At 38.3% G+C, this 27685-nt stretch overlaps 2 protein-coding genes across 3 annotated transcripts; one reads left to right on the top strand and one right to left on the bottom strand.

Annotated features, from left to right (window-relative positions):
- Positions 1-5267: 5267 nt before the first annotated feature.
- LOC123507089 (dynein regulatory complex subunit 4-like) lies at positions 5268-14120 on the bottom strand. The gene is made up of 11 exons (XM_045259648.1): positions 13990-14120; positions 12929-13065; positions 12387-12509; positions 12092-12209; positions 11738-11881; positions 11186-11446; positions 10899-11066; positions 10603-10689; positions 10328-10435; positions 10006-10107; positions 5268-9830 (listed from the first exon to the last, which is right to left on the bottom strand). The coding sequence occupies exons 1-11, from the start codon at positions 13990-13992 to the stop codon at positions 9672-9674; spliced, it is 1410 nt and encodes a 469-aa protein (XP_045115583.1). The 5' UTR covers positions 13993-14120; the 3' UTR covers positions 5268-9671.
- Positions 13947-17595, top strand: LOC123507091 (uncharacterized protein At2g34460, chloroplastic-like). 2 transcript variants are annotated; one of them, XM_045259649.1, is made up of 7 exons: positions 13947-14083; positions 14478-14657; positions 14930-15072; positions 15475-15581; positions 15742-15833; positions 16384-16551; positions 16905-17595. In XM_045259649.1, the coding sequence occupies exons 2-7, from the start codon at positions 14618-14620 to the stop codon at positions 17063-17065; spliced, it is 711 nt and encodes a 236-aa protein (XP_045115584.1). In that variant the 5' UTR covers positions 13947-14083; positions 14478-14617; the 3' UTR covers positions 17066-17595. The 2 variants fall into 2 exon arrangements, with proteins under 2 accessions (XP_045115584.1, XP_045115585.1); XM_045259650.1 differs by lacking the exon at positions 13947-14083 and having other exon boundaries at positions 14499-14657; positions 14933-15072.
- Positions 17596-27685: the final 10090 nt, after the last annotated feature.

Here is a 27685-nt window from a genome sequence, read left to right as displayed (position 1 = left end):
TATGCGCCACACAGAACCCCTCGGCACACCATGGTGTCAGCAAAGTATCACCCAGGTACTCACCCAGGCTATGTTGTTTCAGGCAGTCTAATATATTATCCATGTAGGGGCAATGGTTTCAATACTTTCCTGCTGATAAGTCATATATTAGATACATATGTCAACATATCAGTGCCTAAACAGAGCTTGCAGAGAGCCAAAAATTCAACACATTCACCCATAACATACATATTCATGGGAAGATCACCTCAACAAGTAGTGGAGCATATATTGCAATACAGTCTATATCATTTTCTTCCATATATCAAATTAGGAGGAATATATATATATATATATATATATATATATATATATATATATATATATATATATATATATATATATATATATATATATATATATATATATATATATATATATATATAGAAGTAAATAAAAAATATCAGATCACATATACCAAAAAATTCATTCTATACTCATTTATCTCAATATAACTCAAGGGAGAGATTACAATACACAATTGATGTATTTATATATATAGAAAAAACCAAGGGAGAACATTCGCACATCATGAAGGTGTCCTGAGAAATTTCTCAACAGAAGTAAGTTGGAGCTCAAGTATGTAATGCACTCAACATATCTCATATTAAGAGCAGATCTAGTCAAATTTCTAAGTATATTCATAAATATGGAGGAATCATTATCCCACATAAAGCCGACACATGGAGGAACCACTATAATATAAAGACAGCATATCATATAAATGAACATATAACACAATAATAATGATTATACCCAGGAAACATGCACTCACATCATTGTGTCCAAGATGAACTGCCGCTATGGATTCAAAAGTTCATACATGTGGATCTCAATCTTGCAATATTAAGTAGCCGCTCTCAAATATTCTTGATATATTTATTTATTAGTAAAGCCTTCTTCTCTTTCATTGTAATTACTTGTAATCTGTATGAGTTTATTAACTACAACAATGTAGCTACACTACGATAAATCTGATACTGAGTTGCCGTATAAAAATTATATGGATTATTCCACACTTAAAACCAATGATATTCATTGTCTTCTCAAATATAACGCACATCATCAAGATTTACCGTTCTATATCATAACCACCACACAGATAAAAGGAGCACAAAATGTAACACAACTCACCCGTAATAATTTCCCTTAAATTGATTCCGCACTTAAATCAATCTACATTAATGTTTAAATATTTACTCATAACTTTGAGTACACATTCTTATATTCGTCATTATATTCATCACATGTTTAACATAATAAATTCTCGATATTCAAGCATATATATCCAAACTTATATTCTCTTCACATTTGGTCAGCTTGTTTCACCCTTCAGCCTTTCTCTATTATATGTGTTATCCAACTCGGAAATAATGTAATTGCATGCCTTATGCATCTATTATCGTACCAGTTTCTCTTTTTCCTCATATTTTTCTTTAATCTAACGTCGTGAAACAGCAATATGTAATCCTTTCCATCCTCAAAATATATTTTCTAGCAAAATTCATCGTTAGCGTCTTCTAACTTCTTATTTCTTATCAACATCATGTAACTGAACTAACTATTGATTCACTCGATATCATAACCACCTTCCCTCACAAAATGTTCTGAGACCCATATTAATTAAGATGCTAAAAATGAAAAATTATCTCTCAATGTCAACCTCACATAACTTACATAATAATATAGAGCCCTCATATACATTATCGCTAACTACTTTATTATTCTTCTCAAATGTACCCAATATCAACACTGCACCTTGCAATATGTTTCCTAGTATATTCTTCAAGATAATTTCATTCCGCCAATCTCTTCATGAACATCCATGTCGGTATACATATTATCAAACATATATTCAACTCTTCTATCTCCTTTTGCCCTTTCAAAACCTATACATATTCAACACCTATATTACCTTTGATATTATATTTTTCAAAACGTATCTTCATGATATATATCACCATTTACATTTTCAAAAGCATATATTCAACTCAGATATTGCCATTTTCACTTTCAAAAAACATATATTACCTATTACCATTTACATTTTCAAAAAGATAAGGTGGTGAGCGTAGGATCGGGCAGACGTCCACACGTAGGTTTGAATCCCACCACGTACAGCCTTAAAACACTTTGCCATTTGTCGAGTGGTTTCAAGTTACATACCTACATATCACCATGATACCCAGGTTCTAGGTGGTTACACCCAAGATGAGCTTGGGTGGTGATATGGGCCCTAATATGGGTACCATTATAAATAAAATTGTCTGCGCCACTAATGGGCGGAAGCTGAACAGCGCTTCCCATACATTCTTCAAGTGTGCCTACAGGCGCTATAGGCCTTACCATAAAAAAAAAAATGATAATAAAAAATAATTCATTTTCAAAAACATATATTCAACAATTATATCACCATTTGCATTTTCAAAATATATATTCAACATTTATATGACCAATTACATTTTCAAAACATATACTCATCACCAATATCACCATATATACCTGCAACACATATACTCGGCTTTTATATCATGCATATCTACCTTCAAAACATTTTTTCACATCAATATCAATATATTCCCCATCAAAAAAAAAAAAAAAAAAAAAAAAAAATATATATATATATATATATATATATATATATATATATATATATATATATATATATATATATATATATATATATGCATTTTCTTCTATTTTCACCACTATATATTCTTCCTATATCTTCAACCTCAAAATAACCATATCTACCTTCCAGATCATATACAGTAATACTCCACTTAACGAACAGGATAGGGGGTGTCAAAGCTGTTCATAGAGCGAAAATTCGTTAAGCAGACGTAATTTTCCCATGGGAAATAGGGGGGAATGCGTTCTGGGCTGGTCTTCAACATACCACATGGGTTAAAAAAAAAAATTATATATACGTTTGGCAGCATATTGGGCCACCGGTGTACCACTACTTTTATGATGTCATATGAGTCATTGGAAGTTAGAGGAGCTACGTACAAATTCTCTCACATTCTCATTTATGTTCACAAAACAACATTTCTATTAGCTTTTTATAAACCTTGCCCCCAAGAAAGGATTGTTTTGTAATGCATAAAGTGAAATCTTATATGGAATACCAAAAAATAAAGCAGAGATGAGATGAGCCACAGACGAAACAGGAGACTCACGGCGACTCGGTTGCTTCTTCTTCTTCGTGTGACCCTTTTAGCCTGCGTGTTGTTTTTCCCCATGATATTTGTTTCCACTCCTCTATTGCCTGCTATAATGGATATCATATCTTAGTATTCATATACGCTCATGCCACAAGGATAACCTTGACTCCGTGGCACTGAGTGATAGTGAATTACTAATGAAATACCGCGGTATTTCATTAGTAATTCACTATCACTCAGTGCCACGGAGTCAAGGTTATCCTCGTGGCATGAGCGTTTATGAATACTAAGATATGATATCCATTATAGTAGGCAATAGAGGAATGAAAACATAAAAATCATGATGAAAGTAACACTCAAGCAAAAGGGTCACAAGAAGAAGAAGCGGCTGAGTGGCCACGAGTCTCCCGCTTTGTCTGTGGCTCATCTTCATCTCTGCTTTATTTTTTGGTATTCCATGTAAGATTTCACTTTATGCATTACAAAAAAATCCTTTCTTGGGGGCAAGGTTTGTAAAAAGCTAATAGAAATGTTGTTTCGTGAACATAAATGCATATAAAAGACAGTAACATCACCTGGAGAGGTGGTGTTCCCAGCAACCTCAGAGCAACCTGATAGCAACCTTGTTACCGTCCCTCCAAGCGTTCATGGATGCCATTTCGCGGCAAGAGGTTATTCTGATGCTGTTAAAGAATCTTGGATCCAGCTCCAGGAGCGCTAGAAACAAAGGCCGGGAGCCAGCCAATCACAGCGAACCTACCGCGTTCGGCCCCTCACCCAGCAAATTCAAACCCAGAAAATTTGCTAAAACGGATGTGGTTGTACGTTATGTGGACTTTTTGGTCTAACTTTATATAATACGTGAAACCAGAAATTTGTTAAACGAATGTTCGTTAAGCGGAGTGTTACTGTATATTCAACATCAATATTGTCCTTTTCACATTCAAAATCATATATGTAAGACTAACTCTCTTCACCTATCCTCATACTGCTCTTGGTGTATGAACTTTAACTCGAGTATGCACTCTAAATCAACATATAATTATATGTTTTGCCACAGCTTTATCCTCAGTGGGCCCACTGATACCCTCATGTGTAACTCAACTCTTCCACACCGGGTACTGTCGAACCGAAGAATTTAGGGCATCCCCCATTTTTCTGAATCGGCAATCCCCCAGAGAGGATTCAACATAATATTCCATTAATTATTTAATTCTGGCTAGAGATATAACTTGACACCTATAGTCTGACCATTTTATGAAGATCGTTTAGGCGATGGCTTTTTCAGGGATTTCCCGGCCTGCGGCGCTGCCAAACCTTGTGCTGGGTAAATTAAGGGATTAGAGCTTCTCTCTCTCTCTCTCTCTCTCTCTCTCTCTCTCTCTCTCTCTCTCTCTCTCTCTCTCTCTCTCTCTCTCTCTCTCTCTCTCTCTCTCTCTCTCTCTCTCTCTCTCTCTCTCTCTCTCTCTCTCTCTCTCTCTCTCTCTCTCTCATCCTGGGTGGTAGCAGGAAAGGAAGGGACCCATGGATTAACACGGTCACTTTGACCTGTGACCTCACTCGGTCACCCAGAGGGATGTGACAACGCTCGGAGGAAACGTTGTCAAGTTTTGTTGTGTTTGCAAAAACAATGCAAAATATATTAAAGAATAAACACAAATTACTCTAACTTGCCTCTTTAGATCATCACAGTGTATATGTACTACAACACCATTCATTTAGTAAGTATTAAGTACCTGACGAGGTGCATATTGGTACAAGTGTGACAACACCACAGGCCGGGAAATCCCCGAAAAAGCCAACGCCTAAACGATCTTCATAAAAATGTCAGACTATAGTGGATGATAACTTGTACACAACTATGCCCATAGGTTTGCACGAAGTATTCAAGTTCCATTAGGCGCAAGACTTGACATTTACAAAAAATTATAATATCTGACGCGTCTCTCTTCAACATTATAATCTTCAAGTTACAATCAATGTCATGTGCTTACTTGGTCTTCACATCAATCTCTATATCAACCTTCATACTCGTATATATTTCCTTGTTACATATCTCTACCTCACACATATTACATTCGGCCGTTAATATCATACTCCTACCTCTTCAAAAAAATTATATTTCATGTTTTCACAAATTATAACCTTATATATTTCCATACTTTCTATATTCAATATATCCTCATCTGACTCATATACACATGTTCTTCTCAATATATATCAATCGTCACATTACATATTGTCCTTCCCAACATACATTATCCTCATACTATATATTTTCCTCATCTGACAACATCAATCCTCAACACATATTCTTCCTGACATATATTTTTCCTCTCTCTGATAATTATCAGTCCTCATATTATACATCAATCTTCCACATATATGTTTTTTCCTCCGGAATAATTATCTTCCTCATACTATATTTTTATTTCCTAACAATATCAATCATCATATTGTATATTTTCCTACCTCACAATATTAATCAATTTCACACTATATATATTTCCTCTACTGACAATATGAATCCTTTCTCAATTAATATTGCATATCAAGTTCTGAAACTTCATCATCCTACAACATTCCTCAAACTCAATCAACATATATTACCTCATATTACTCCTCCTACATCAGTCACATCTAAGCTCACCAAATATTCACCAACTAATTCCTCAATATGACTTATCCTTCTTCATTCACATACAATATTCCTCTTCTATATCCTCTATCAATATATATATCCTCACTGCACTAATATTTCACTATTGCTCATATCGTTTTTCTTCTCTTATTTTCATTTATCCACCTATCTATATCCTCCTCTGTACTCATAATATAAAAATCACCTACAACCAACTACCACTGAATATGGCCCTTCTCTCTCTCTCTCTCTCTCTCTCTCTCTCTCTGTCTGATATATCTTTGTCTTTTTCTTGCCCGAGACATAATTAATGCCAACTTTTTCATCACTAAATATCACCTGATAACTTGTCATTTAATATTCTACAGTTGGTATTTACCCATATAAAAGTAGCAACTACTTAAAAAAAAAACATACTTGAAGACAAATACAGGACTCACTGAAAATTTTAAACTATTACCAGTAACCAATGGCAAGTTTCTTCAAAGGTAGAGAATTTCTTCACAATATCTTAAGAGACTTCCTTTCATGAAAATATAAGGCCACCCAACTGATACTCCATCAGAAAATACACCAAGTATATTTCATTATCATTTCTCATAATTGTTCTCATCAATATTTAACACAGTTTGTGATAATAATTACCTTAATATTTATTAATTAATTTTTCATTATCCATAATATTATCCTGATTATCCTTTGATGTTGTTTACCTCATTTCTCAGTGTATACTGTCAAAATTATCAATTTAACTCATTAACCTGGCAGCTAAACAGGATACATCTTCTCATATAAATTCTTGCCTTCTTTGTCATCACTATTAAAATATTTTACTTAGTAGTATTCCTGAAACTACATCAACCCCCTCATTATTTATCGGCATCTGATCTCCTACAGTTATGTTGAATCATATTTACTGCAACCGAATCGCAGCTATATCTATATATGCATATCTCATAATCACACTGATAATCCGCTAATTTCTATGTTCCTTCAGACATTATTTCATCAATATTTTTTTAACCAAATTTACCATAAAAGAACAACATTTTCTCTTTGAAAAAAAAAGTAGGTCAAGATCTAGCCAGCAACCCTCAATTGCATGAACTAACACTAACTCGACGATCTCTCACCAGTAATCTGCAATTTCCTCAGCATTTTTGATTTTCTAACGAGATATTTACTTATGACAAAGAAAATGTTCAAACTTTAAACCATTATGTTCTCTCAATATCACAATTAATTTCATGCTATCTATATTCTGAGTCAAACTTAACATTGCATGACTGCTTCAATCCTTTTACAGTATTATATATGTTTCTAGATTTTATTTTTTGAGGTCAGGGACTCAGGAATAACCTTACTCACTCAACAATATTTTCTGACAACCTCAAAATATTTTCATAAAATTTTCCTCCCAATAAACCCTTTTCTCTTTGATATATTCATATTTATCATGTTCTCTCATGATGTCTTGCAATATATATATCAACTATATAAGATAATCTTCAACTAACATCATATTTTCTATTTCAATTCGCTCCAATATCAACTGTTGCCTTCACCTCCTCTACATTAATTTATTTACTCATATTCAATGTATACAATGATATTATTCTCAATATTAATATCTGTTGCAAGCATCATCCTCAAAAATTTATTAATCATACTTTTCTACTTAGTTTCTGCCATTACCTTCCTTCCAAAACTCACCTTTCATGGTAAAATTTTATTGCATCAACAAACAAATGATTATCATTTATTTATCTTTAACTTCTTTCACATGACAACTACTCAGTCTCCTTCACTCTACATTTTTTCATCTCAATTCCACTATCTTGTTCTCTATAACCTGAATTCCTGAATATAACATGATGCAAGATGAGTCTCCTAGTGGCAAAATTAATCTCTTATCATTACTTATTATGAGGACGGCCAAAATCTACTACTAATTTTTTTAATTCTAATTATTTACTGAGATAATCGGCAAGAAAAGCAAATATCCCATAACCATATATCTTTAATGTTCACTCATTCTCACGCAACAACAGAATTCATTCTATATAAAATCAATATTCTCTTTCTTCTAGATATGTTACTTATCTCTATGATTACTGTGTATATAACACCTATCATAATTTTCTGTAAATCTTTACTCATGTACTTAAAATTCTATATAAACTAGCCTTATTCACACCAATTTTCCCACATTTCATATGCTAACAACTCTTCTCTATCGGATATATATGTTTCCTAATTTTTCTGCGTATTTTATTAAGTCTCAGGTGAAACAAGCAACTGCCGACTTTAACACATTATTTATGATACGAATCTTTTCAAAATATATTTTTAAATTCTTCCCGTGACATATTAACTCGGTATATGTAAGATAATCTTAAACCTCAAAACTTAAATAAAGTCCACGGCATTTCCCACACATTTGCAATCACACGTGCAACCCAGCTTCAGATTCAATATATATGATAGCAGCACTCAAATATGACTCCTATTAAGCAGACAGTGGCTACTCAATAGATATTTAACTATGACTTCCTCCTGAATTCACACATATCCGCATCACAGCGATTTACTCATAATACTCAAGATATTGATACCAGAAATACATTATACAGACACGACACTTCTTGATGCGGCGAAGTTCTCATAGCACTCACGAAACAACAGAACGATTTGGCACGGCCACAACAACTGCTCCTTCTATGACCATTACGTAACCAGATATCAAAATATTAAAAGTAGACATCCTATCGTTAATCCTCCATCATTGTAATATTAATTACTGAATTACTTGTTTTCAAGACTGCATTACAACTTCTAACTCCACTTACTGTTACAAGATTCCGTCCATATCTTCCCAGCCCGCGGTCTCTCCCTGGGCCGCGGCCTCTCAGAATCTCTAGTCTTCCTCCCTTGGTATAATTTCTGCTGCAGCTCTCCAAAAAAATCCCTTTTCTCTCTCCATATCCTTGCTTATGTACTCTAGGATCCCCCACGTACATGACCCATCCATAGGCATGTCCATATATATGTTCTTACCACTCAGAACAAAACAGGGGTGGAGTTTAGGGTACAAGGGGAAAAACGAGGGCCAGGTCAAGTGTAGTGTTTCCCCTCCTTCGTACACAGTGCCCAAACAAAACGACATCTTTGTCTGTCATCTGCCCCATTCATGTGGTCAAACTTTATAACCTTTTTCCTTGAGAGCTGTCTGCTTGTGCCTAACAACAACTTTGCTGGTTTATCTGTTTTCTCTATTATATATATTTCAGTTCTTTTTTCTCCATTGTCATGTATGCAGGTATACCATACCACATGGTGAACACTGGTCCTCATGTATTTCCTTTTTCTCAGCTTATTGGAAGACTTCATTCCATACTGTATTTTAGCAGAAATCAATGTTTGTAATCTTCACTTGGCAAGAGATTCATAACACGGAAGATTAGTTATGAAAAGGGCAGATTATGTAATTTGGACTTGGCTATAACTGTTCCCTGAACCCAAACTTGGAAGGGATTTAAGTCTCTACCAATCAGCAATATCTGAAGCATACAAAGTATCAATGAAATGTCTTGTTTTCTGAAGACTGTAACTGCTGAGAATTATTCATGTAAAAAGATGAACCCTTGAGGGAAAAGTCTTGCTCTACTACACACTGGTAATGTGTGCTGATTCATTCATTGGAACTTCTCAAATAATTGAGGTACACTCTTATGCACTTCCTTAATTTATGATTTTTGTTCTTGCTTTATAAGAGCTGGGTGTCACACTTGAGACTACTGCCATAGAAGTGCATTTTTGGTACTTTACAGTGGTATGTTTGGAAGCTTGGTGGCTGCCTTTGGCTTCTTGGCCTTCCTGAGGGCCGCCTGGTGCTTGTCCATCAGCTCTGTATACATCCGTCTCAATGTTGCCACCTCCTCCATGAGGCTTCCAACTAATTGATTCTTTTCATCAATTATTCTCTGTTAGGAAAGAAAGGTGGAATATCATTATTGCTCAAAAGAATGAATCACAACTTGATAAGATAACAAAGTAAAGATCTGCATAACTCGTAGCTAACATAAAATGATGTGAAAATGTATAGACTTTAATGGAGGATCTACATTTCATGCAGCAGCAAGCAAAAGCAAGACTTACCTCCAGCTGGTGGCTGACTTGATTGAATGAGACAGGATCAAGATTGGCTGCTGACAACACCTCTGACAAAACAGCCTCTTTCTTTTCCAAATTATCTGACACCTGCAAAAAATTGGTATGAGATCAGTCTAAACATACACTAAGTCAGATAAGAACAAAGGTGTCCAAACATTGCTGTTATTCCTATGCTGGATGGACTGATATAACAGTATATGGACAAGATTAGATGACACAGAATCACTGAATAATGATGAGTTGCAGTTCACTCACCAATGAGAAAAATACAAACCCTGAAAGGTAAATGTGAAGTTCATTACATCACCTGATTTAGTTTCTTTTCCAGAACAATGTTCCTGAGCTCACTGCGTTGTTGCACCTCTCCCACCACTGCCACAAAATGGTCGTACAGCTCCTTCCGCTCACGTTCTATCTGTTTGGGATAAAGGGAGACAGGCTGTCTAGTACAAAAAGCTTCATGAGGGTAACAAAAATTTACAGATACATATTACATAGATCAGATTTAACCTAGGAGGCAGATCCAAGCCTCTCTTATCACTCAGCCATGGTAGCTACCACCCACAGATCCAAGTAACATACCGCCTCTGCCTTCTGTCTGAGGGCCTCCAACTCCCACTGCAAGGCTTCTTTTTCACTGGTTAGAACTTTGACTTGTGCCTGACTTGTCTGCAACACAGCAATGGAAGAAATTCTATAAGTAAGATGAATAAGTATTTTGTATAACATCACCCCAAATATCTGCCCAAAAATCAGAACTCTGGCTTCTAAGTTGCAAATCAAGCACAGTAACCACTATGCTATATTGCTCATATATGAATGATTAGTAAGCAGCTACATTCTTTATTGTGGTGACTCCCTTTACCCGGGAGCCTTACAAGATAGCTCTCTTTGTCTCGCTGGGAGCGCTGCATGGACCGCTGGGTGTCTGCAAGTTTCTTGCGTAGATTGCCCACCTGGTCTTCTAGGCGGGAACGGCCAGACATGGCAGCACCCATCTCTTGCTCCAGCTTGTGTTCACGTTCCTTTTGCTCAGCAAGCTCTGCCTGTTAAAGAACCAACATAACTTGTTTAAATGCCAAATTACAAGGCCTATACTTTTATAAAAAAAATGTATCATTCCATCCATCATCTTTTTCTGTGCTATACTTCTATCAAATATTACCTTCAACTCTGTAATGAGCTTCAGATTAGTTGCTGTGATATCTGTGTAATATTTCTTCATCTCATCAAATGTTTTCTCATGATTAGAGATGATTGTGGCCAAAAAGTTGTTTTTTTTCTCTTCCTGAGCTATCAGCTCTGTTTTACGTTTGAGATCAAGTTGGTTCTGGAGATCCTTGATCTTCTTAACATACTTAGCCTCCATCTCCACTGCCTCTGCCTCAAACTCCTGCCGCAGGGTGTCCAGATTTTTGCTGTGGCCCTGTTTAACATAATGCTCATTAAAGCTTTAAAAAATGTAAATGATGCAGAAACTCTGAGTCTGTAGTTTTACATATACTACTTACTCTATTAACTAAGCATTGACTACTCAGTAAAAATAAGATTATTTTTTTTGCAAAATGTATCTTTCAATTTCAAAATTTTGGGTAACCAACACAATAATCATTTGGATGTCAGCCACTGGAAGTGTAGGTTATTATTCACCTTGAGGTAGAGCTAGACACATGCATCTCATCATTTTATATATTTGTAAAGGTGCTTTTCCACTCACAACTTTCATGTTGGCTATGATAGCTAGGTAGTTGCTTTCAGTGTCCTGGAGCTGTTTCCTCAAGTCTTCCTTCTCTTGAATCACAAGATTCTCCTCATTCAGACAGTCCTGGTGCAGATTCAGGAGTGCTTCCTCGCTGTCTATCTAAAACATAGAGAAAGACATCATTATTCAATTCTAGACTTCAAAAAGTGTCTGGCTCTTTCACACTTCTTCCTCATGTCATTCATTCTATGATGTACAACATTCCTCAAACCCAACATCTCTACCTTATTGAATTTCCTGTACAGTAAATGCAACTTTAGACTTTGTGGCATAATACTTGCACTTCATTTCTCAGTCACTCTGCCTCACCTGGAGCTGGGCAAGGGTGTTCTCCTGAGTGTACATGAGGTGCTTCATCTTTTGCTGGTACACTCCAATTTCCTGCTGGTGCTTCTCCTCAGCTTCTCCAATCTCCACATCCTTGTACCTAATGAAGTGCATCAGTACAATAATTATGGATACAATGTGCATACAACTATGTATCTCACTTTCTTGTAGAAGTTCTTTCTGATCCATTTATCAGCTACAATAGTTATAAGTGAAAAAAATTATATTACCTTTATTGTGCCACACAATGCAGCATTCTCTTTACACATTGAGTTACCTGAGTTCCTTGCGAACATTGTCCAGATTCTCAGCTGCCACCTCCCACAGCCTCTGGACTCGTTCAAGCTCACTCTGAACATAGTTACGCTCCTCCCTCTCTCGTTCCAGTTCATTTCTAAGTCTGTTAAGGAAGACTTTGCTTAAGCTTTCTACATCTGTTATGTGTATTGCAAAGTTTCTTTATCTAAAATACTGGATGCAATAATATAAAAAAATATATAAATTGTTTTACTACCAATATAAGAAATTTCACTTTGTATATTGTACTCAAAATTAACAACTTGATGTATAGTGGCAGATGGTTAAGATCAAAGAAACTGTACTTGAGTCACAGTGATTGTCATGAGCCAGCTGGGAAAAAGATAAGAACCTTGAGTGTCATGTCATTCAATCCCCAGCCTCTTCTTTCTTACTGTTTCAAAGCACAAGTGTTTGTAACTTGAAGAAATATCACAAAGCACATAGCCAAGGTAGTCATCTCAACTCTCACTCCTTCACCAGTAGTAATCTTATTCAATCCTCTCATCAGGATAAGCCTACCTGACCACATGTCCCTCCAGCTGTTCCTTGGTCATGGTGTTGATTGGCACGCCATCAATCAGGGCCTGTGCTCGCCCACTTCCTGTCTTCTTGGATCCCCGCTTCCCCTTCCCCTTCTCTCCTTTCTTCTTGGGAGGCTGGTGAAATATTAGATCAATTTATTTTGTACTGTGCAAATGAACATAAATGCCACCTCAGTATTGAGAAGGGAAAGTGATTGCTAGAATGGCTATTTCATTCATACATACATATTCCTATACATATAAAGAGACTGCTATCTCCAAAAAATAAGGTAGTCAATACAAAGTACATATGACTCACATTCACACTCATTTGGACTACTCTTTTAGCTTCCTGACCCAGATGGGGAAGAGAAAGTACTCCTCTTCTCACTTTATGGGGATCAATCATAGTGTTGACAATTTGATCCAGAACAAGGCTCCTTCATAGCAAATTCATACATATTCACATGTACCTCACCTGATTGCCCAACACCTTTGGGATACTATTGATGTGCACCAACTTCCAATGAGATCGCAGGCCTATGTCATTCCTCGCACACACAATTGCTTTCCTTTTTCTTCTGTCACTCAATTATTCTATTACTTTGCCCTAGTGTCAGTCCTCTTCATTTTATAAATCTTCTTGCTTTCTGTTCTGGGATGCTGGTGAAACATTTGACTAGTTTATTCTGTACCGTGCAAGTGAACATGAATGGAGTCTTACCAAGAAAAGAAAAAGAATGGCAGGATGGCTATTAAATAAGAAAAAATAAATTCCAAATTTTATCCATATATTTTCTTATGATTTTTGTGTTGACTAAGATAGTTTGGAAACATGTAAAAAATGATAAGATGTATGCTTTCTCACAGTATGTAATTGCTGAATGTGCAAATTACTCTTTCCATATGTAATAATTTAGTACCTGTAATGCTACCAGAACTTTGGAAAAGCATTATTTATATTAACTGCCTCTAACATCAACTTTTCTAATTTCCCACCAAACGCTACATACCCAGCCACTTCTGTCCCTTGACAGAGAGAAGACGTGAGTGTCTTACCATGGCTGGTGATGGTGGTAGTGTTACAGATACCTAGCTGAAGCACCGCCGCGGCTGGGGAGGCTGGCCATGGATGCGTGGTGTGGTCGCTATGGTAACTGTTTGTGCCTCCTGTACTTTCTCACTCCCTGATTGTGGTGGTTTACCTGTCACTGAATCATCATACCTAAATTAGTCTCATTAAACATCTTCGGAAACGTTATTACCCGTTACTCTTCACTTTATTATACATCCAACTACGTATTACATGCAAAATATTTAATGTGAATATTTCTGTATCATAAATTTCTACCGGTATTATCTCATTGTTACAGATAACTATCTCCATTGTTACACATTCATACTGTTGAATTGATTTGCATACAACAAACATTAGAATAAACGTTGATTAAGCTATTCATCCAGCAATCATACACAAATGAAGCCACATTTCAATAGCAGGCTTTGCAACTGATCTAACCATTACATGACGCACATTTCTTTTCCAGTACAGGAAATGAGTTAATTAAGCAAGATGGCAACAATGGGTACACACCGATAACTTATCTCAGACCAAACCACCTACGCGCTATACACCATTCTCAGCGATCCTTCATCCGTCACTTGACGTCTCGGTCCCCACGCCACCATGACATCACCTTCGCCGGCTCCACCAGTACCGTCAACAGGTAAATGCCACTGTGGTATTTTATTCTCAAGATAAGCTTACATCAGGCATCACGTGTGGCTTAGATGATGCTGGAGATCTAAGACACGTAATATCCGCTGAAGGGAAGAAATGAACATGAACAGAACATTATTTTAACAGAGGAGTGACACGTGTAATAAGGGGTGCTGAAGTTGTGTAATTATTATATAGTAGTTGTTTTACCTAACCTGAACCTTTCTAGAGAGAGAGAGAGAGAGAGAGAGAGAGATTCAGTAGTACGCGTATCATCAGCAGAGAGGATGCGATTGTTGGTGGTGGGCGCGACGGGACAGACTGGGAAGGAGGTGGTGCAACAGGCCCTGAAGGATGGCCACACCGTCACCGCCGTCGTCAGGAGTCCCGAGAAAGTCACCGAAACGCATGACAATCTCAAGGTGGGTCGTGGAGAAGGGGGAGATAGGAGAGCCTCACGATGAGTCAGCATCTAACGTTCCGCTGTTATTGGGATGAAGACTGTGAGTTACGCCCTCAAGGTCACCCCGCCCCTCCTGCCTGCAGTGAACGGGTGGCTTGGTAAACTTTCTGTCGCCAGGAATGTTATGTGATGTCACGTCAGCAATTTAACCTTCATCCCTTCATTCTTCCTCCATTTTCTTTCCCTGTCCATGCCGGAGTTTCCCCTTCAATTATTTTGTATATTTATATTTTTCTTATTGGAAATATTGGTGACTGGCAGTATAGTGGTGTAGGAAAGTATTAGCAGGGTTTGGCAGGGTTTATGTTCAGTAAAAGAAAACCGCATCGTTCTCGGGGTGACGGTGGTATTTATTTTTCAGGTAGTGAAGGGTGACGTGTTTGATGAAGCTTCCCTAACGCCCGTCATGGTGGAGCAGGACGCAGTGGTGTCATGTCTCGGCTTTAATCGTAATCCGCAACCTGTAACGTGAGCATCACATATAATCAAACATACAGTTAAAGAGAACACGTTTTCGTTATATGAAAGCAATTAAGTTTTACATACTCTTACTTTTTTTATGATTTATTTTTGGATGATTATACGCTCTAGTAGTACAGTATGAATGATGAATTTTTGGTGGTTTCAGAGGGTACACCGAGTCCATGTCAGCCATTGTCGAGGCCATGCGCAAAACGAACATCACTCGCCTGGTGACCATGACCGCCTGGTACACAGACAGTGAGTGTTCCACAGACTCGCACAGAAAACATGACCAGCATATTGCATTCTGGTTGCAACATGGCATCCTGGTGTCTTTTTTTTTTTTTCATATCAACGACACAACTGTGAAATCTCCCAGACAGTAATAACTAGTGCATAGTAAAGCCTGTATTCTGCAACACCATCGCCGCATCCCTACTACTTACAAACTCTACTTGAAGTTTAGTACTAGGACACATTTTTACCATGAGTTTTGTGTACAATGAGACGATTTTGTTTACATTAAGAAGGGTATATGGAGGTCAGAAGATTAATAGCCAGAGTCGTCACTATTCTAATCTACCCACATAAGTTACTGAAGCTGTATGAGATCACCAAATAGTAACCATAATGAATTTGAAAACGTGTAATGGTACTGAAGGGGTTAAGGGTGTTTTTTTTTTCTTTACGATTACAGCGACATATTACCAACACTTCCACATTATAAACAGAGAAAAACTGTGAAAATAATCGCGGTGAGACAGCAAAGCATTTCAGAACGCAGGCCTTATGACATCACTTTCCACAGCCTCGTCTGCCGTAAACTCAGGGTTTCTGGTCAACTGGTGCCTGATACCCTTCCTGCGTCCCATCCTCACCAACATGCGTCAGATGGAGGAGTACCTGGAAACAAAGTGCCAGGACATCAACTACACCGTCGTCAGGCCCCCGGGACTAGGGAACGCGCCTCAGTCAGGTGTGTTCATGTAACATAATAGTGTCCCATTCGTGGCGTCCTTCAAATTATGTCACGTTTTTCATGTGATGTGTAGTATTTCGTTTATATTAAGAATCCCATCTCTCTCTCTCTCTCTCTCTCTCTCTCTCTCTCTCTCTCTCTCTCTCTCTCTCTCTCTCTCTCTCTCTCTCAATATATCATCTCGCATATCAGTTAATATTTGATTTAGTTACAAAATACTTAAAACAAATATTGTATAAAATCTGCTCTAGAAGACTGATAGTTTTTTTGCTAAACGAGAGAGAGAGAGAGAGAGAGAGAGAGAGAGAGAGAGAGAGGAACAAGTTGATGACAAGTGGTGGCATGCGCAGGTAAGGAGATGTCAGTGTCGGATGGGTTCCTCGTGGACACCAACACGTCCTTCAATAAGACCAACCGCTCTGACGTGGCCTCCTTCATGCTGTCGTGCCTCAGATCCACCATCTACGACCGCAGGATGCTCGCCATCACCACGACCCCCAAGAAAGAGTGAGTGTTTCTATACAGGGTAGTGATGTCATGAGTTTTTCAATACAACAATGAAAGTATGTAAATCAAGCAGGTTTTGTTGTATTATTCGTGCATCCATTCATTTTTCTGTTAGTTGTAGTTGAATGAAGTTTAGTGACAACGTTGGTAAAGATGCAGAAGGTTCGTCTTTTCCTGTCCTAAAATAAAGGCAAAATAATTCAGTGGAAAGGTGTGTAAAAAGCACAATAAGATGCAATTAACTGTTATTCTACTGTACGATTACTTTACTTTTAATTCCTTTGTTAAAATAAACTTGGGGACAGGGTTTTTTTTTTTTTAAGTTAAGTTTCCGACAATGGTGATGTAAGTGGATGTATTATTGGTAATGGAGAGTCTATAAAAGCGTCCATTGTTCGCGTCATGTCGAGCACAATGCCGCGGGGTAAAGCAAAAGTGAACAAATATAATAGGATTTCCCTGCAGTACTTGATTGTGATAATGACTGCGTGTGTGTATCGCGTGTGTTGAAAATAAAGTCAGAAGGAAATGAAATAACACATTGCTTTTATAACACCAATCACTCCTACTTATTAAAAAAAAAATTAAAAAAAAAAAAAACTCAAATGCCATTGTTGCTTTCCGGAAATGAGTAAGCAACAAACAAAACACCAGCTGCTGCTTACAATCCTTTTGCCTGCTTTCCCTTAGGACTTCTCTCTCTCTCTCTCTCTCTCTCTCTCTCTCTCTCTCTCTCTCTCTCTCTCTCTATATTACTATTATTATTATTATTATTATTATTATTATTATTATTATTATTATTATTATTATTATTATTATTATTATTATTATTTTGTTATCAAAATGAATATAGTAGTAGTAGTAGTTTTTGTTGTTGTTGTTGTTGCTGCTGCTGCTGTTGTTGTCTCTATTTAATAAATATTTCTTAGTTTATGCTTGTATTCTCAGTGATTTTCTCTCGTATGTGTAGTATGTCACTTTATTAAGCCACAAATATAACTTAGTCCTACTTTATACTATCTCTCTCTCTCTCTCTCTCTCTCTCTCTCTCTCTCTCTCTCTCTCTCTCTCTCTTTATCTACAGCCTTATTACTGTTTCCTTTGACCTTCAGTGGGATGTACACTTGAGCTGGCTGACTCATTATTACTTTTTTCCTGGTTTATCGAATGAATGTAGTTAAAGTCACACATAGCAATCCTGTACCAGTCACGAAGAGCGGGGTATGAAGATAAGGTGTGTGTGTGTGTGTTGCAAACCATGAACAGAGAGAGAGAGAGAGAGAGAGAGACCTTTCTTACTCTTAAAATACGAGCTATACCAGATAAAAAAAAAAAAAAACGTTGTACAGGAAACGCTCAAGAAAGACAACGAACAGTGACAGAACGTTTACTTTCTCTCTCTCTCTCTCTCTCTCTCTCTCTCTCTCTCTCTTGACCCGCGAATTAGATAGAACAAAAACAAGCCTGCTATTAATTACATGTTGAGAGGATCGTGTCTATCTGTGTCTCCGTCTGTCTGTGTGTCTGTGTGTTTGTCTATTTCTCCGAGGAAAAGTTCAAGGCCGAGTTACGGGAAGAAGTAAAATAATGATAGGTCGTGAAGGAATATATGGACGTCTCTCTGCACCCCCCTTTCTCCCTGGTAATGTCCGATCCCTTAGTGTGTGTGTGTGTGTGTGTGTGTGTGCAGGCGCTGGCGGTGCGTAGTTGATGTGTGAGGCAACAGGAGAACCGCACCGCCTGACCCTGAGTTGTATCGGTGCTGTGCTCAGCGGGCTCCACCAACTAAGACGGGCTGGATGCTGCATCAGGCCCTCTTACTATATACAGCCCTCGCTCCATCGATTGTACAAATAAGAAACAGAAGCACTAGGGAATCTTCAGCTTGTGTTTCTTGTTCTATTGATTGTACACGCATTCCTCCTTTAGAAAAGCGCCATTTGTGTTTATTGCAGCGTCTCTCACTCTCTTGATGTGTGACTGACATCAGTAATACAGCGTCTCTTACTCACGTCTAGACATTTTAATCTTAAGAAGCGTCTCTCTCTCTCTCTCTCTCTCTCTCTCTCTCTCTCTCTCTCTCTCTCTCTCTCAAACAAGAGGTGTGTTTGCCGTTTTTATTACATTTTATTGTGTCAATCTGTAAAATATTGGCTGTTGTAAAGGTACATTGTTCATTCGTGAGTTACTGATGAGTGAGAATAATGAAAGGTCACTGAGGAAGATGTCTGTGTCTCCTCATGGAAACAAATATCTGTATACAGTGTTTTCTCTCACCTTTGTGTAAGTTGAATGCGTCAAAAGGATACAAGACAAACATACGAGTATATTTACGAGTTACTAATGAAAAAAAAGTCGAATATTGAGAGTTTAAAGGAAGCAAGACGATGTGTTTACGAGTTACTGACAAAATCATACAATCATACCAGTTTACACCATGTTAATCACGACGAATAAGAAGATAAAGATGCAAGAAGTCGCCAGGCTTGCAGTTGACGGTTCCTTTGGAGGATGCAGTCCGATAGACTCAAGGATCATTAGCAAGAAAAGGTGGAGTGTCGTTATTATGCGTCCAGTTATTAAGGAGAACAATTGTGAGGGAGGGTGGCGGCAACTTCCGGTGGTGTTGGTGGTGTTGGTGGTGACGATTGCTGGACCTATATTCATTTACCACGACTATTTTTAATGAAACTTTTCATCTTTTTTTTTATTGTTGTGGCATAATTATCTTACTGTTCCATGTCACTGTTAATTTGATTCTCTCCATCACTTGTGTCATATATAGCGTTAGTCGACTAGCACCATCACTCCCTTTATAAATTGCCCTCACTTCAATTTAGAATGAAAGATTATTGTTAAGCACTGTACAACTTAGGTTACGCAATATAGGCGTGAACGTTTGTCACTCTTAACTTTCCATTGTGTTTTTTCTTATCATTTTACGAAACGAAACTCAGAAAAAGATAAACAAAGAGCATTTACTTGTTTGGTATTTACGTGTAAGTTGGATTACGTAATATATTTTCCCACCTTTTACTCTCTGACGAACTTCATGTAGGAAAAAGGTAACAAAGTAGACTGGAGTTGACTTTCATGTGAGATTCGGTAGGATATATTTTTTTTTCATTGTCTTTCATATCCAAGCTTGATACGTGACCAAGGCGCTCTCTCATCTTTCATTTCGCTTTTTTTCAACTTTTTACTAACTTCACGCCAGGAAACTAAAATTAAATGGACAGGAACAGACTTAATGTGAGGTTAAGTAACAGCTACACTATCCTACATTTGCTATGGTATGGGCATCATTTGTTAACGTTTAGATAGATATATAAAGAAGAAGGAGGAAGTTAATTTGATATGTGCGAAGCTACACACATACTTCAGTTCTAGGACTCATTTTTACTACGAGATTTGGGTATGATTAGACGATTTTATTTACATTAGAAAGGGTCTATGGAGGTCAGAAGATTAATGGGTAGAGTCTTCACTACTTTATTCCCCACATAAGTTTCTGAATATGTATAAAATGGCCAAATAATAAACATAATGAATATGGAAACAAGCCATAACACTGAAGGAGTTACAAGACAATAGCACGAAAAATAAGACTTAAAAGTTATACATGTTTATGGTGCAGATTGAGTAAAAGCTACAGAAGTGTGTGTTTAAAAGACTGAAGTACGAAAAATACATCTAAAAGTCAAAGATGATTATGGAACAGACGGACCATATAAAGCAGTGACAGGGTTAGGTATTTTACGAGATCAATAGCCTGATAAAACAAAGGCGTACCCAGGAAGTCACCATCAGAATCACGGGCTTCAGACGCTCCGGGGTGGGCGTGGACCGAACACAACGAACCCCGAGAGCAGGTGTACACAGAGTGGGGAATCAAGGACGTGCACATCACCCCTGTGGATTCCCTGGAACTCTCCTCGCCACCCATGTCTTGTGTCATCTATTTTTACGTGTTCTATGCTAAAAGTTATCAGTGTTATTGGGTTTTTAAGTATTTATTTATAATGTTGGTGATAATTTGATGAGAAATTTGTGTACTAAGTGAAAATATCAATGGAAACCTGTCCTTATGCTGATTTTTTTCTTCTTTTTTTCTTTTCCGCGTTTTGTAATTTAAGTTATCAGGTTTATTAGGTTTTTTAAGTATTCTTTCATAATGTTAGTGATAATTGAATTTATTGTCTTTGTGGTCTTTGACAGTGGTCCATATAAGAAGACAGAGTTATAAGGTTTCCAAGAGTGTTTCCATAATGCTAGTGATCACTGAATGAGGGTTTCGCACCATCAGTAAGGAAAACACTTATGAAACTAACTGATCTATTACAATCTTTGTAGTCTTTTAATGTAGTCCTTATGAGAAAAATCTGAGTTATTAAAGTAGTTTTCGTCCTTCTAGTGATGATCTTAATGGCAATCTTATAATGAGGAGAATTACTATGAAAATATACTGGCTCATCATCTTTTGTGGCCCTTGAGAACAAGCTTACTGTGAGCCTAAAGTGGTGAAAATACGAATCTCTCACTTCTCTGCTCCTGCCTGCTCCCGTCGAACCTCACTGTCATTCATATAATAGATTATTACTTTTTTTTGTGTGTGTTGTAGGGGAGAGACCAGGTGTTCCCGGTAATCAGGAAATACTTAACCTGGTGTTCCCCTTTCCCTCCACCCCCGCCTCGCTTCCCTCCCTCCACCCCTGCCTCGTCCCTCTCCCTGCTCCTCTGTCTCGCCTCGACCCTCCACCCCATTACAGTCGTTGCAAGGGGAGGAGGTCTGCAGCAGCCGTTGGTACACAGGAACACGGCACCGCGCACCGCTGTAAACACTGACATCATGCTCACTCGGGCGCTGCTAGACTTAACAAATGACGCATCGTTTTGATTTCACGCGTCAAACGTCTCACTGCGAGAAAAATGGTGACACTGTGACGTATGTTAATACTCAAAGGAAATACTAGCACTAAATCATACACAGTGATTATACTCATTAGTGTATTTAAGAGATATGGAGACTCGAGTTATTGGTGGTATCAAATAGGGAATAGGAGGGATTAGAAAAAAAAGGAGGGATTAGAGGAAAAGAAAGAAGTAATGTTAGTATCCTCGATGTAAAGAGCCTAGTGTGTGTGTGTGTGTGTGTGTGTGTGTGTGTGTGATCCCGTCGCAGTTATCTCTCAGCCGGCTTTACAGATATACGGATAGATAGACAAACAAATAGAAGAGTAGATAGATAGGTAGATGAACAAATGGATAACTCGCTTTAGATGGATAAAGAGAGAGAGAGAGAGAGAGAGAGAGAGAGAGAGAGAGAGAGAGAGAGAACCACCACTACCACTGCCATCATCATCATCATCATTACCATCATCACCATCACCATCATTATCACCATCATCATCATCATCATCATCATCATCATCACAGTGCAGTTTATTCACGCATTTGTAAATTCATCACGATAGTAAGTTTCTGGGCGTGATTCCGGAATAAAAAGACGTGTATATTTTTTCCTTTTTTCCTGTCTTTTTTGGGTCGTGTATAAGTAACCAGCTTCGCATGACATTCACGGTGACTTCCTGGCAGGTGAGTGAATGTAAGCGACAAATGGTTATTCCTTTGTTCAGGCGATCCATCCATCACGGCCACGACTGCCTTCACTGACTTCAGAGGCTGGCTGGGAAAGTACTGAAGGCTGGCAGAGTTGAGCGTCAGTTAACAGTCATTTAGAACTGTCTACGAGCTGACTTATGGTTTCCTTAAGCACGGCACACACAGACGGCCGCTCCTCCGCTAAATGGGAAGACGACGGGGAGGGGGTGGCCAACATTCCTGCGTGTAGCATTCTTTTTTTTTTTCTCATTCTTCTTTTTCAAGGGGAAATAAACGGATCCAGATGCCTGTGTTTAGAGGCACTTCCGGCATACACATTTAGGTGAACCGTTGTCCGTGTGTGTCGGAGTATAATTAAGTACGGTGGTGTTAATGATGAGTGTTAAAAAATGATATGATAATAGCAATAATGATACAAATAATTGTAATAATAATAATAATAGTAATAATAATAATAATAATAATAATAATAATAATGAAAATAACAACAACAAATTAATAAGTAAATAAACAGAGGGGTTCTTCATTTTTACACTTCTAAGGAAAGAAAATATTATTATATTATCCTGTGGCAGCCGTGATGTGTTTTTCATTGGGAAAGGGTTCAAATGTAAATAATTTTTCTACTTGTGTGTGTGTGTGTGTGTGTGTGTGTGTGTGTGTGTGTGTGTGTGTGTGTGAATTATATGTTTGAAAATAAAATAAATATTACATTGTATTGATTTTTTAAAGTCAAATTTCAAAAGGAAAAAAAAGTGAATAGAATAAATAAATAGATAAATAAATAAATCAAAACAAATAAAAAAAGCCAGAAAAAATCCACAGTAGATAAAATATTGTATTTTTCTCAACACTGGAAAAAAATAACAACAGCAACAGGCTGATGCAATTATTATTAGCAGCGGATGGACACACGTACACGATAAACAGACACGAAAACAGACTACGAATAAGCTACAGGACTCTCAGCCATTCCTCCGTCACAGTTGAGTATCAGAATTTACTGTGCCAAATACCCTCGCCCTAACATTTACAGCTATACCGTGTGACATCATAACCTGATTTTAATTCAATCCGAACCTGGTGTTAAAGTTTTTAATTAGACGATGTGTGTTGCATCAGTAAGTCCCCGGTTTTCATTTGCTGCTGTGGTTGATATTTTCCTTCTTGCGGCGGATGGAGGCAATAGTTAGGGGACTCACATTAACCACGCACTCAAGCAACGGTCTAGATGAGCAGTAGATGAAAGAATCGTGCACAGGTGGACTTTTTACCAGCTGCTATATCTCTACGGCCACTCCTGGTCTTCATAAATAAATAAAAAGGTAAGATATTTCATGTTTATATATGTTTAGCTTACGAAGCAAGTCTATTAGTATATTTTGTTTATGAATGAGGGTGATAGGTGGAAGTAGGTACGTAAGCATGTTTTGCTCAGGGACAGCCACGTGTAAGGCATCGTGGCTTCTTGCAGCTTCGTATATTTTTCCTATAGATTCATCTGCTTCAACGGGAGGATTAACAAGGAAAGCAAGTAAAGTATGTAAGGTCTAGAGTCTAGACGGTAAGGTTCCTGCCAATAAAGGACAATAAGAAGTAAAAAAAAAAAAAAAGTTAAACTGTAGCATGATCCTTACACACCTGATATAAGATAACAAAAATACATAAATGATAAGAATATAGATAAAAACCCTGTGACTAACGAGGAACCGACTACTTTGATGGTTATTTTTACATTCAACTCATTCATACTTGTGTTTTTAGTGAAGTTTCCTAGCTCGTTGTTGCAGAAAATTTTGTCTGGTTTCTTTTATAACATTTTCACGGTTTGCGGCTTCCTAACTTTTCTCAATATTAGCGATAACTTCTTCCTTTCTTTCTTTTTCGTTTCCCTCTTATTTTTCTTCTCTTCTTCTTCCTCCTCCTCCTCCTTCTCCTCTTCTTCACAATTCAGTTTATTCGCCAGCCAGGGCCGGGCAGTCAAGGCACTTTTGACCTTCCCTGAGGACCAGTGCGCCAGACAGGACAGACAGAACTTGCGGAAACCATCGCTACAGAGGTCAGGCGTAATGGTGAGAGGAGAAATTTATCTTCCTCGTGATTCTTTTACTTCACTTTTCCTACAGTGATAATAATAATGTTAAAAAGGATGGCGCCGGTGGTGGTGGTAAGAGTAATGATTTTATACTACTACTACTACTACTACTACTACTACTACTACTACTACTACTACTACTGATGATGATGATGATGATGATAATGACGATGATGATGATGATAACAAAAATAATACATGCAGTTGTTGTAAGTACTGAGGAGGGTAATGGCAACGATATGAAGTACGATGACTATGATACTGTTGATGTTGCTAGTGATATGATGCTGACGACGATGATTGTGATGATGAGAAATGCAATCCTCACTCCTAACAAATCTATACAGCAGAATGCAACTCTATACTGAGGAAAGGAATGGCGAGACCTACGCCTCTCACATATCATAGCAGATATTATAAAGTTTGAGGAGTGGTTTATGTGTCGCCGTGGCAGATAGTCATGTTAATCAATATTAGTAATCAATAAAAAAGGGTAATGACCCCAAGCCCTTAGAGAAGTAGCCCTTTGACTCACCATTCTATTGACCATTTAACACAAAGTCAATAATATGACAAAAATTTAACCTAAATGTGTATCCATGGTTATTACATATATATAAAGAAGTAATTTGACAGTGTATAAAGTTGTGTAGCTTCCCATCCTGGTGTGGCAACACCGCGCCGCCTGTGCCGCCCATAGATGGCGGGGGCGGCGCCGCGTCGACTGCAATCTGACATGTCTGGGAATAGGATTTGTTTTGACCATTCTGTCTCTCTCTCGCAAAATTTAGGCCTTACCAGAGCACCAGTGGCCGGGTAGGATTTATGTCTACCTAAATGCGGGGTATAAATCATCTGGTTGTCGCAGTAAAGTAATGAGAACCATTATAAGTGGTGATGTTTTAAAGTTCCCGCGCAGGCCAAACATTCAACAACTGTCGGGTCGCTCGCAGCTCTCCCGCTCAAGGTGGCCATTGTGGAGAAATTCCTATAAAATCGCTGGCCATCCGCCTCAATCGAAGCTCCTGACACACGATAGATATCCTTAGTGAAACCATTAGTGCATCAACAGGTGCTTATGTGGTCTCTGGTGGAATCAGACGGAGATAATTGCAAAAAATCTCCCTAATCGCAGGGTCATCTCTATGGGGACTCAAATCCTCTGAAACTGAGATGCAGAGTCACAATCCGAAGAAACAACCGTTCGTCACGGCGACGCCTGCGGCGGGACGCTACCACGCTAACAAGACCTACCCTTACTACCACCAGACACAGCCAGGTGAGTAATTAGCCCAGCCTCAGCCCGGCAGGGAGGGAAGGGGAGGAACAGAGGAGGGGGAGGGATGCCGGCTGACAGGGAGGAGGAGGGGCGCTCAGCTGACACGTCCCGGGCACTGCTCATCTCTCGGGCACCACTCCCTCTCCTGGTATTGTAATGGCCTCTGTCTGCCGCATTTATTGTGATAGGAGTACCTGTTCAGACCGCCCTCTCTCCACTTGACACTTTTGTCCCTGGCACCCTGACCTTAGTGCCTCCCTCCCTCCCTTGGCACCCGAACTCTGGCCCTGGCACCCTGACCCTGCCTTGGTTCTCAGGGGCACTGCTCTCTTTAGGGGTGATCACTGACCCCGGATCTTGGCATAAATATGTGCGAAATGTTTTCAGGAATTCTGGGTATTTTCACTTCTTTATGTTCATTAGAATTTTCCAGCCGTCATGTATGTGGTCTGGAATTGCTAAGTTTGCAAAGTTCCGGTAGTGAGAGTTAATAATTGTGAAAGCAAGTGCAAGAATTTGTGTCCAGTTGTGTTGAGTGGACAGCCATTTTAATTCCCAAGAGTTTCCTGGTAGGTGAGTCACCACCCTCATTTCCTGAGAACACTACTGGCTAGAAGTAAACCAGAGACTCTTGTTATGCCTCAGCTGACTCATTACTCAGGTAGGGGGATGCAGTATGAGAGGTGCATTGTGAGGAATGTGTGAGGTGTTCATTCCCCAGCTGATCCTCATTGGTGGTGAGGCAGCATGACTGACAGGGGAATGGTGGTGAGGCATGGACTGGTGACTGGCTTATCTCATGTGATTGTGTACACCATTACTTTCAAAGATCAGGTGTTACTCATCCTATTGTGGAGTGTGGTGGAAGGGGGTGGGCAGGATGGGTGGTGGAGAGAGGTGGGTGTGGTGCATCATGGCTTGAACTCTCAAAATGCCACACACCAGCCATCAGATGCTTAGAAAGAGAGAGATTACATAGGGTTAGACTCCTAGGTAGGTGTTTTAATGCAGCACCACATGTTTATTGCTCATGGCAGATGATATTGATTTTTTGAAGTGGTTGTTAAGTTTTGGTTATATCTCTATATATTCCAAAGTTTTTGATGGTAGTCTAAAAGTCTGATTGAGAGTTATGTCTTCACTTAAAGTTTTGGGCAAAATTTAGATGACTTCCTTAGTTTTTAAAGCTTATGTTGCTATGAAATCTTGATTGGTTCTCAGGACTAATACTAAACCTCCCTGACAGAATAGTGCGGCTCGATTCAACTGGAAAATGTGAAGTTTTCCTAAAATTTGAGTGAAGAATACAAACTGTAATGTAAGCTGATTATTTTCTCAGGATGCGAATTATGATGTTTTAATTTTAAGCTGATACTGATTACAGAAACTAAACTATAGCTTGATACTCTATTAGTCATTATAACATTGGAGTCATACATCTGGGGCCTTACTTACCTTGTAATGAAGGAAGGCTTTATTTGATGCCACATTTATGATCATTAACCTTCCCTTGAAATAGAGTGCTCAGGCTATCATTATCTCACGCCAGAATTAATCTAACCTAGCATACTGTTTTCCACACAGAAGATTCACAGTTAGCAAGGCGAGTGAGTGAGGTGGATTGTACA

The sequence above is a fragment of the Portunus trituberculatus genome, chromosome 21 (genome assembly GCF_017591435.1).
Source record: "Portunus trituberculatus isolate SZX2019 chromosome 21, ASM1759143v1, whole genome shotgun sequence".
NCBI lineage: Eukaryota > Metazoa > Arthropoda > Malacostraca > Decapoda > Portunidae > Portunus > Portunus trituberculatus.
The sequence above is the reverse complement of the archived record's forward strand: the minus strand, read 5'-3'. Positions and strand labels throughout refer to the sequence as shown.